General features: G+C 38.3%; 1 protein-coding gene across 3 annotated transcripts in view; it reads left to right on the top strand.

Annotated features, from left to right (window-relative positions):
• The window catches only part of Prkg1 (protein kinase cGMP-dependent 1), a 1,110,483-nt gene that overhangs the window by 1,079,885 nt on the left and 18,534 nt on the right, over window positions 1–12,064 (top strand). For all 3 annotated transcript variants that reach the window (XM_075973828.1, XM_075973826.1, XM_075973829.1), the window contains 2 exons: window positions 4,167–4,306; window positions 5,758–5,847. In XM_075973828.1, coding sequence (XP_075829943.1) covers window positions 4,167–4,306; window positions 5,758–5,847 — 230 coding nt within the window. The remainder of the gene's footprint in view (window positions 1–4,166; window positions 4,307–5,757; window positions 5,848–12,064) is intronic.

The following is a 12,064-nucleotide window of genomic DNA, read 5'->3' as shown; positions in this document are numbered from 1 at the left end:
TTCTTTCTTCTAGTGAATGGGCTACTAGATAATAAAAGTCATTACCATCATCCTCATCTCAAATTTTCACAAGTGTACTCAATATAACTAATTAGGCACAGAGAAAATAAAGAAGGCAAAGTTTTATCTTTGATTTAAAACGTTTGTGCATTAAATATAACTCATGTTAAACATATTACCTTACGCTTATGATATACAAACTGCTAAACCTTATTTTGAAAGTTCAGACTGAAAAAAATAAATTATAACAAATCCTTAAAGAAATTAATAGTATGCAATTATTCAAAACCTGCCTAGATTTAAATCTTACATGGTTGTACAGTACATTACTTCTCATTGTATTTGTGGAATTCTAATATCAAGTAGCTATTATAATTTAAAAGGATCTTCAATTAACTGGGAATTGAATCTGGGACTCACATCTCCTAGGCAAGCAGACTACCACAGGGGTATATTTCCAGCTCTTAGAAAGTCTGTAAAATAATTTCCGCAACTAAGGTTTAATTTCTACTCCTCATAAAAGGAAAATACATGAATTCTGTAAACATTAAACAACTCAAAAGTTTTAAGGAAGTATTAACTAAAATTATACATACAGGAAAAATTATTATGAACATATTGATGACCTTCAGGTTGTCCTTTCATAAATCTGTTTTTGATACAGGTATTAGGCATATGCTCATGTGCAGATATGCCATGGAATCATAAAATATATACTGCCCTACAACTAATACTATTAATTCATATATTTTAATTATTATTCTAGCATCAATTTTAGAGCTACATTACATAGATATTGCATAATATATTTTTCCCGAGTTCCTACTGACAAATATTTAGACTGTTTCTGGTTTTTCTGATAGGAACAATATTGACTTAAAGATCTGTGAATGGTCTTTGGAACATTATGGATTTGTCAGAAGGATTTTGATGAACACATTAGTTGGGTGTTGTTCAGGGAACTAACCTGAACTAACTCTCTGTGTTGAGTTAGCTCACTCTGGCAGTTGCTGGGCACTCTGGCTTCTAAGGTTAAGAAACTGGAATTCAGGACTGAACAGGGAGCTCAGCAGTTGAGGAGCACATACTGCTCTTGCAAAGGCCTGAGTTTGATTCCCATCACCCACGTTAGTTGTAGGGATTGGCTTACAACCACCTGTAGCTTCAGCTCCAAAGTATCAAACACATTTGTCCTCTGCATGACTTCCATGGGTACCCGCATAGACCCAAACACATACACATAACTAGAAATAAAATGTCTTTAAAGAAAAGATGCTGGAACTCATTTTACCTCTCATGAAGCTGGCCTCCTCTCCTTTTCCATTGACCACTTGCTACCCACTTTGTCCTCTTATATGACTCAAGCAATCAGATGTCCAAAACCCCAGATAACATACTAAATGACTAGGGGAATAACATAGGTTTCTCTTCTTTTCTCTACATTTCTTTATTTTTATTTTGTACGTGTACATGTGTATATGTAGAAGGGTCTATATGCCATTGCTCATGTGCAGAAATCAGAGGACATTAGCAGGAGTCAGTTCTCTTCTTTCACCATGTAGTTTCCAAGGACTGAACTCAGGTTGTCAGGTGTGGCAGCCAGCACCTTGACTTGATGAGCCATTTCACCACTCCAAGCCACAAGGCTTTCATTAGTCCCTTTCGAGGGTCTCATCACCCATTTAGAATCATGAAAATACAAGTCAATAAATACATGGTTTGATTTTTTTTATACTTAGCCTATCCCACTAAACTCATATTTGTAAACATCCACCATCATACCTTCATTTTGTTTTATATCCAACTGAAGAAAATCTGTGTGTATTTACAGTAGTTTGGCTCCAAATGCCCTGAATATGAACCCAGACTGCCAGTTGGTAATCCAGTGAACTTAGACAACACTTGTGTGTGTGTATGTGTGTGTGTGTGTGTGTGTAGCTTGCCTTTGATTTTACCAGTTTACGTAATTAGTTATATTGAATCCACTTGTGCCAAGTTTGCTTCTGTGAGAAGGCAAACTTCTTAAAAGAAACGTTTTATTGTCCCTACCTGATATAGGCTACCACACAAGGCAGAAAGACTAATGGAAAGGCCATCAAAGATGTCGAGTCATTGATACATCCTTCTTTAGGTTCACAGTGATTCCACATCAGTCGCTGCTATTGTCTTTGCAAGAGTTAGGGCTTGCAGCAGTTAAGCAACCAGCCAAACCAGTCAAAGAGACTAAGAAGGGGCAGAATTAGAACTGAGTCCTGTGGTTCTAAATGCTGGTCTCTTTTCCTACCCTGTGCAAAAGTGAGAAGCCAGTGCTCTCAACGAAGAGAACAATGCCTAAATTCAACATCTGAAGTGCATAAGATTCTCTTTGTTATCTGAATAAGGCTACATTTTCCTTCTCTTTGGAATGTCTGTTCCCTTTAGAATTTTATTCTTCTCACAACTGCTCTTTGTCACTTTGTCTTCTTAGTCTGTACATTCCTATTGGAAGTGAGTGTCTACATTTGTATTTTATTATGAACTACAACTGAATTCATTTGTACCATACTAATCTAGTTTTAAGGAGTTTCACAGACAGACAAACCAGAGAGAGGGTCTTTGGCTGCTATAAACATTTTCACATTATTCTCTTTTTCTCTTTAACTTCTCACATGGATTAACACTAAATACAAACTCCACTGTCTGATGTGTCCTCTCATTTCTCCTGACATATTAAGTCTTCTTAGCCTGAATTCACTTCCAACACTGTGCAGACAAGACACCTAAGAACTTACTAACACACATACAAACACACACATACACACACCCTCACAGTGTTGGTGCACACTTTCAATTCCAGTACTCAGGAGTCTGAGGCAGGCAGATCTCTGTGAGTTCTAAGACATCCTAATCTACAGATCGAGTTCCAGAACAGTCAGGACTACACAGAGAAATCCTGTCTCGAGAAACAAAAACAAACAACAACATAGCCCGGCAGTGGTGGTGCATGCCTTTAATCCCAGCACTCAGGAGGCAGAGGCAGACAAATATCTGTGAGTTTGAAGCCAACCTGGTCTACAAGAGCTAGTTCCAGGACAGGCTCCAAAAACTACAGAGAAACCCTGTTTGAAAAATAAAACAAAAAACAAACAAACAAACAACAACAAAACCTCACTATCTCTGCAGATAAAGCAGCAAGAATTCAAAACTCAAGAAGGGGCAAGCAGTGCTTGAGCCAAGACATGCCATGTTATTTCTTCAAAGCTTTCTTTGGTTTTGAATAATGTTGCATTGCTGTGAAGTTCCAGTGCTGGAGATCTCTCAGTGATAGCTCCATTGACCACCTTAACTGATCAGCTCCATCATGACCCTTCCTTGACTTACAGGTCTCTTGGTTGAATCTCTTATAAGCATCCACACACACCTGCAACCCATCTGAGATAAGATATTCGAGGATCTCAGCCTCCTCCATAGGCACAGGTGGCCGTGTGGACTGCATGAGATGCAAATTCATTCTATCGGTCTACAGTAGATAAAACTAAGGAGTAAGATTTAAGACCTAAGGAGATTAATGCCATTGAGCATGGTGGAGAAAGAAAGTGGTTTTCAAAAATCTGGAACAAAATGTGTTACATATATAGTTTTAACTGGAGGCATGAAAAGGTTGGAAAGTAAGATGGATAATAAATAACAGTTATGATATACATCTCCAGTTCCAGCAAGAACCAGGATCAATCACTAAAACTTAACTCTAGAAATGCCTGTAGATGAGGACTTAGAAGAGTATCAAGTCCCAGTTGATCATGTGATCATACTTTGCCATCAGCACATAAAATAGAATTCAAGAGGAAATTAGATGTTTTTGATGGGAAAGACTACATATTATATACGACTCATTATATGAAATAAAATGAAACATGAGGTACATTTTTTCTGATTCATATGGGCACAAAATTAATTCAGGATGTAGTTAGTTGACGCTCATATGGCCCAGCTCAGTAAGATAGGATGGCTATACCCTATGATCGTTAACTCAGTCCCTCTAGCAAGAATGTCCCCTGTGCGACTTGGGTGGCAGTTTGGATTCATTCATATCCTCTCTGCATCCATTCATTTCAGGCCAATGGTGCAGTCTGGCAATATTTAGCCTGCAGGTTCCTACTCATGTGTCCTTTCTGCTTGTCTTTAAGGTCCAATTGAAAAGTGAAGAATCCAAAACATTTGCGATGAAGATTCTCAAGAAACGCCACATTGTGGACACGAGACAGCAGGAACACATCCGCTCGGAGAAGCAGATCATGCAGGGGGCTCATTCCGACTTCATTGTGAGGTAAAGACACACGCTAACAGTGGATGTGAGCTCCGCATGGCGAATCACCTGCAGCTCTCGCTCCCACTGAGCTTTGCCTTAATGCATTTATTTCATGCTCACAAAGGAAACTCTAAAAAATAGCACCTGATTTTCCAAATATAAAAGGTTTGATCTACATTTGTTTTTTAAAGAGGATCATTCTGATATTCTCAAAAAAGGTTACTTTTTCCAAAAGAGATATCAACTTTTAACATTTCGTTTTATTGTAGCTTGACTAACATCTGCATTGAACACAAGGCACAGAGAACACAAGAAACAAACACCAAAATTAGTCTATTTAGTGTTAATTTTCTGAAGAATTTCTTTCTTTCTCTGTGTGTGTGGTATATGTGTTTGTGTGTGTGCAGGTGAGTGCACATATGTGTGGAAGCCAGAGATTGGTGCCTGTGACTTCTTTATCCTCACTGCATCTTAGTTTTTGAAGCATGATCTCTTACTGAACCTGAAGTCATTGACTTGGCTGGGCTGGCTGTCCAGTGAGCTCCAGGGTCTGTCTGTCTCCAATCCCCAAGCACTTGGCTTATAGTTGGGTGCAGCCATGTCCAGCTTTCATGTGGGTACTGGGGATCCAAACTCAGAGCCTCCTGTTTACCAACTGAACTACTTCCCCAACCCCAGGAGGTTTCTTTTATGAAATAGCAGCTGGTCTGTCTACCTCAGCATTTTCATGAAACTAATAAGATAATAATAAAACTTTTATATGCAGGAGAAACTTTTATAGCCAATTTTCCAGTAATACTCACAGAAAGTTAAGATATAAATTTAAGTGACTATTTACAATCTATATTTATAAAATATAATATACTTTATATCTACGTGCCTTTGTGCTTGTGACCACTAAGTCTTGCTCGAGGCCATACTTGAAATATTAGCCAAATAGGAATCGATAGAGCCTCAAGAAACTCTCCTGTGTGCATACCTATTAAGACAAGCCCAAACAAGAAGCTTCTAGTCCCATGGTTTGTAAGTTTTACCCATGGGGACACTGCCTTCTTGTAAACCTGAGTGCCCTTATTCTCATCACAAAACACCAAGACTAGCAAGCAAAACTCCAAAAAAATCAAAACACGGATACCTGAGTACTGGCTTTCATGAGGAGGACATTGCAAATTATCTTTTATTTATTTTGATATATTCAATACAATATTGTTAGCCCAGTAGATGGAACCAGAACTCATTCTTCCCACCTCACTATAATTTTGTACTACTACATGATACATGTGCTTAGTACCCTGGCTTAACCATTAAGCAGTACATATATGTATTAAAACACCTTGTTGTAGCCCATAATTATGTGTGTGTGTGTGTGTGTGTGTGTGTGTGTGTGTGTGTATCACCAAACTTTAAAAAAGTGAATGTTTAAAAGATAATAATGTTCATACTTTTGTTTTTCTTGTTCCTGTTCACAGGCTGTACAGGACATTCAAAGACAGCAAATACTTGTATATGTTGATGGAAGCTTGCCTAGGTGGAGAACTCTGGACTATTCTCAGGGATAGGTAAGAGATTTAAATCTTTTCTGTCATGTTTTAGAAAACTAAGTGATCCATAAGGGGTCTACAAGAAGAATCCATCATTATCACCCCTATAAAATGATATTCACAGTTTACATATGCTTCTATTTTCAAATGTAAACATGAGGCACAGCCAATAGAATACAGAACTTACTATAAGATATGTAAAACTCACCTTGTAATTACTGGTAGAGGTTGAATCCACCTTAAAAAGGATCATTAGGAAAGTATGTTCACCCAGGCCTTGTTGATATATGGTTGTCAAAGGAGCTGACTCTACACATTGAATTCCACACTGTGAGCTAACTTGGGGAGACAGAGAGCCGCATCAGAATTGCAGTCTGGCTTGCCTGTCTCTTTAATTGCACCACTCGGTTTTTAGATAGTGACCCTATCTTTAATGGTACTGACAAACTTTTCAAAAGTTGTTTTCAAAGCTCTCTGTTTTGAAAACCAACATAAGTTCACTATTCTGTCTTAGAGAGGTAGCTGAATTTAGGGGGAAAATTAATTATTTGCACTTTTTCATGTAAACAATTTGATTTGTCCTTCTGCAGTTTTTTGAGAGGTAAAGTCTGTCTAGAGAGTACACATTTGTTTCTCTGAATTATGAACAATTGTTCCCTTCATTTTTCATGTCATCAATGTTTTCTCTTGTTGCTTTAAAGACAACTTTGTTTTCTGACATATATTTTTTGGTAGCTTCCTATAAATGACCTACCAATGGTTCAAACAGAAATCTGTACTCCTCACCACCCGCTCCATGTTAGAGATCAAATCTAGAGTCCTGTACCTGCTAAAGAAATACTGTCCCACTGAGCTACGTCCCCAATGCTGGCTGTTTGCAAGAGGTCCTGCTATGTAGTGCAAGCTGCATTGCAACTCTTGATCCCCATGCCGCTGCCTCCAGACTGCGGGGATGCACTGTTGTCTTTGCACTTTTGGAAAATTTCTTTTTCTTTTATGTTCTGAGCTTGCCTTCAGGTTCTTCTTCAATGCATAAGTACACCACTACTTCCACCACCACCACCACCACCCTGATAAATTTAGCTAGAGATATCCCTGATATTCCTATGATTCATATGCATTTTAAGTATCTGTTAATTTTTAGTAGCCTGGGTCAACTGGGTCTTTATAAACTCTTAATTATGTTCTCCTTCCTAAATCTACCCCTTTGTGCCTGTGTGTCTTCATATAGAATATATATTCAGGCCTTTGGTCTCAGTAGCCTTACGCAAATAAATGTGTTAAATAGATCACTCTCTGCTCTAATGTAACTTAATATGCTAGTGGTTTTTATTTATTAATTAAAGTTTTAAAAGAAGCATACAAAGAACTGCATGTTGTTGACACAGGATGAGGTCAACATCTATACTAAGCTACCATGTCACAGCATGTTACCGTATTGTTGTAAGTTAATAATTGAGTCGTGATTTTGTAGCAGTCGTGTGTGTGTGTGTGTGTGTGTGTGTGTGTGTGTGTGTGTGTGTGTGTGTGATAGTGCCCTGGATATACTTTCATAGAAAGATGTGGTCCCACTCCTCAGGACTCGCTATTTCAAAAAGTTAACGTTTTGTCTGGGAGTTAGCATCTGACATTCTTCATCTGGTTTACTACCTTATTTTTTCAATCTGTTAGTTTGTGTGAAACCTTTCCTCTATTTTCTGTTCTCATTAAAGCAGGATGCTCATGAGTAGAATTAGACAGGGAAGGGTAATAAGCCGTACCGAGGCAGGATCAGCTATGCCCTCAGAGCCCTGCAAAATTTGTATTAAGTTCCTTTATTGAAACCATAATTATAATAACAGCACTAGAACTCAGCCTGCCAGCATGAGACACACCCATTCATCCACATTCAATTTTCTTGTGTAGGGAAATATCACCTTGAACTTTTTCTCACGCCTCTTGAGATTAAAGTTTGGTTGGTCACATGTGAGCTACACTGACTGGCTGAGCAGGATAACAAAGAGGGGTTGTGAAGTAGATTCCCTTGGGAGGAGGAGATGGAGAGACAAGAACAATGAAGGCTCATTCCTCTATCTCCAGGGCTGTGTTATGATCCTCCCTCTCCCCTCCCCTGTACCATCCTTGAGTTATGGATACACAGTTGCTATGTACCCCCAGGGAATGTGATAAGGCATGACAATGCTTACTGTGGAGAAACAATGACTGCTTATTATTTCTCCCAATGATTCCAAAATTCTGAAGCTCCATGGAGCTACTGCATGGAAAACTATTATACACATACAGACTTGGTATCCTTTCCCCACTCACCCTCTTCTTCTGTGCTGTACACATATAATCTTGTTCTTTTATTCTACACGGATTTATTTTTACCTTCTCAATAAAATGCTGGGAGCCAGGTTTGCTAGCTTATTCCTATAATACCAGCCTCTCAGAAACTTGCAGGGGAGGGGAGCTGGAGAATTTCAAAGTTCAAGGTCTCAACCTGTGGGTCACAACCCCTTTGGGGGTCAAATGACCCTTTCACGTGGGTCACATTTCAGATATTCTCATATCAGGCATACACACAGACATACACACAGGGAGAGAACCGAAAATTAAGTTGATGCTACACGTAGGCAAGATGTGAGGACTGTTAAACAGTCCTAAGCTAGACTCTGACGTATTAATTACCCCTTACATTTTCCATTTACTCTTTAGTAGCTGTTATAACTTATCATCTAGTCCATGAGACATTTTTCTTCCAAAAGTTCTATTTCATTCTTTGAGATGAAGACAACTGCAAATTATTCTTTAATTTTAAGTAAATGAAATTGTTATTGTATTCGCTTCCCTCTAACATCTAAAGAGTTAATGTCTCCTGAAACTTTTAAAAATGTAATTAGCTAATGTAATAAATATTCATTGATACTTGTGTTGTCAAATAGAATTCAATAGCACATTAGCATGTTAATAAGATATATGTGTCAATATGAGTATTTGATGTATATTTTAATCTAGTAAAAAAATCTAGTAAACCTAATTGTTAGGTTTTTCATTTGTTCTTCTTTCCTGCTGAATAACTTAAGTATCTCAGAAATCATGAGTTTCAAATCACATCCCACCTCAATTTCTCACCATTTGTCTTCCTGGATAGAGTTTGTGATCCTGGCTGTTTTGTGGAGGGTGATTATTTCATTTCTTCTCTGATGACTTAATACATGGCATCGATTGAAAGTATTTCTAAAGAAATGAGTCGGCCTGCCCAATGGCCTCACCACCCCGTTTTACAACGGATAATAAGCCTGCGCGTGCAACATGCTTGAGATCTATGTGCTCACGAATGATGGCTGTCACTTGTTAACGATGCCTGGCCTCATTCGATAAGGGATGCTTTATCTTTGTTACATTCTGACATCTCGGCATTCAGATTACGATAAGCTGAGTAAATACTGTGATTGAACTTTAATTGGAGCTCATCAATAAATATATATAAAACCCTCTATTTCTATCAAATTGCCGTTTCATGCCATTTAGCTGAAACAGCGACTCCCAAAGCGCGTCTGGGAGCCTATTCTTGGAGTTTGAGTGCAGATGATGTAGCTGTCAAAGCACAATTTGTTCATTTCAAAGAGCTCGCCAGAATAAATGATTTATTTCTTGGAGCAACTCTAAACAGTTGGCAAAATAAGATTTCACTTCTATTTAGATCAAATTTACATTGCCATTAGCAATTCTAATTGTAATGTTTCATTCTGAGTCACTTTAAAGCTATGCTCTGGGACTGCTTTCAGTGGCTTTGATCGAATGTTTAGGGGTGCAACCATGCGCTACTGATGCCTTGTTGCCATGAATTCATTTCTCAAAGTTTGAGACAAGGCTTTCCTTAATCCTTTAAAAATCAGTTACAAATATACTTTTATAAGGGGTATGTATACTCAATATAGATTATTGAAAGAACTAGAAGCCAACCTTCTAGAGCCCTGTAAATTTCAAAATGGCTCAGATACAGGTTAGGTACTCCTGATGAAATGAAATAATCAATCTCTGGATTCAAACAAGCCGTGCAGTGTGCAGTCTCTAACACCTCACTCATGTGCTGTTTTGAGTAGTGTTTCTCTGGAATGCTGAATGTTCAGGAGACTGAAGTCATATACAACATGGGATGTGTGTGTGTGTGTGTGTGTGTGTGTGTGTGTGTATGCTTATTTTTAAATTAAAGCATCTAATTTCAAAGAATCTTACATTCTTGATAGGCAAACATGCTTAAACTTTATTAAGACCAAAGGAGAAAGGAAACTCAAGACAATGAATGCTCTAATCCCTTTCCAGTCTCCAGAACTGCAGACTTTTAGATCTGCCGAGGTTTTCTATCCCTCGGAGGGCAAGTGTAGCCTGAGGACATCATTCACTCTGCCCTGGCTGTGGTTCTCTCAAGAGAGCTTCCTCCACCCTTAGAAATCACAATTGTGTCCCTCAGCTCTCACTGGGACAATGGTAGAAACTTAGCAATGCGAGCTAAAGTTCTGACATTTAGAGCAGTAAATGTCTTCATACCCAGAGATTAATTCAATCTGGAATTTTATTTGTATGATTCATGTTTGAGATAAGGGCTCCTTACAGTCCAGGCTGACCTCCTGCCTCAGCCTCCCAGGTATTGGCATCACAGCTATATGCTCTCATACCTGGCTTAGCTGTACTCACGCCCACTGCTTGTCACTACTCAGTGAATACAGCAGGTAAGCCAAGTCTGCACAGCTGAACATAGTATTTCTAAATAAAAACTGCCTGAAAGACATCTGCTTTAGGCTTGGACTTGCAGATGAATTTTGTAAATATGTAGCCACATTCCAATGCTCAGGTTGTTAGACTTTACTCAAATTTTTAAAATGAAGCAGGTGTCACCAAAATGGAAGCAGGCATCAGGGACCCGCCTACGAGCAAGATCCTGCACCATTATTTATTGGGCACCACCTGAAGTGGTGGTACCTTCTGTTTCATCACAGTTACTTCCAGAGCTTGTAAAGTTCTAACTAACAGTCATAAATTCTGAAGTTATTCATAAAGCACGATTGATAAAAACTCAGAGAAAGATATTGGGGTTCAACCTGAAGGTCAGGAAAGCAAAACAGCCAGCCACTGGCTCTTACCTTGACCTCAGTCTGAAATGGTGATCCTGCCTCCAGGAGTCTCAGAATGAAACTGAGAGCTGTCTCCTCCTGTTTTATAATTCTCTCTATGGCTGGGGTTAAAGGGATGCACCACTGGGATTAAAGGTATGTACCACCCAGTTTCTATGGCAACTAGTGTAGCTACTGGGATTAACGGTGTGTGTTGCCACTACCTGGTCTGTAAAGCTAACCAGTAGAACTGTTTTACTCTCTGATCTACAGGCATGTTTTATTTATTAAAATATAAATGAAATGCCACTCCATATTCAATTGAACCTCAGTATTTGAGAAAGAAAAAAAGAAGACATTTATCTTAAGTGCAGTGAATAAAGAAGTATAAAAGTTCTGCTTTAGAGACAAGGAATGACCTTAGAGCTCTCTTTTATTATTATTTTAATCAATAAAACATGTGTATATATAGACACATACACATACAGATGAAACTGAGAAAGACAGGAAGCAGAGAGACAGAGAAAATACTTTCTTGTTAAATGTTGGAATTTAACAGTTCCTTCCAGGCACTTTTTCTTCTAGTTGTGTTTTAGTTCCATGTCTTCCTACTGATAAGAAGGCAATGGTGTAGGAGGTAGACACTGTCTTGGTGGCAGAGGCTTCAGAGGCCTAGCATTCAGCAGGTGAGAAGGTTGGCGGTGTTGCAGCCCCATGGTGTGGCTCTCTGTAAACATTGGCCTCTTTCCTTTGCACATTCACAAGAACTCTATCTACACTCTTTAGAAAGATTCATATGTAAATTTGCTAAAAGTAACCATGAAAAATCCATATACTTAAATTGTGTATTAATTATATATATATATATATAGGCTTATTATTGAAGGTGACTATTTAATATGACTTCTTTGGACTAGAGATACAGCTAGATGGTATAGGACTTGGCAATTGTATATATATATATATATATATATATATATATATATATATATACATATATGGAGAACTAACTGGGTTTGATCCCAAGTAAAAAGAATAAACAATAATTAATTAATCAAAATAACCTCTCATTTGAAAAGCAATAGCGTACAAGTGCTAATATAGGAATCGTCTTCTTCCCACAGCTGGGACTCTGCACT

Source organism: Microtus pennsylvanicus, chromosome 5 (assembly GCF_037038515.1).
Source record: "Microtus pennsylvanicus isolate mMicPen1 chromosome 5, mMicPen1.hap1, whole genome shotgun sequence".
In the NCBI taxonomy this organism is placed as follows: domain Eukaryota; kingdom Metazoa; phylum Chordata; class Mammalia; order Rodentia; family Cricetidae; genus Microtus; species Microtus pennsylvanicus.
Note: the sequence above shows the minus strand (reverse complement) of the source record. Positions and strands in the feature narration are given on the sequence as shown.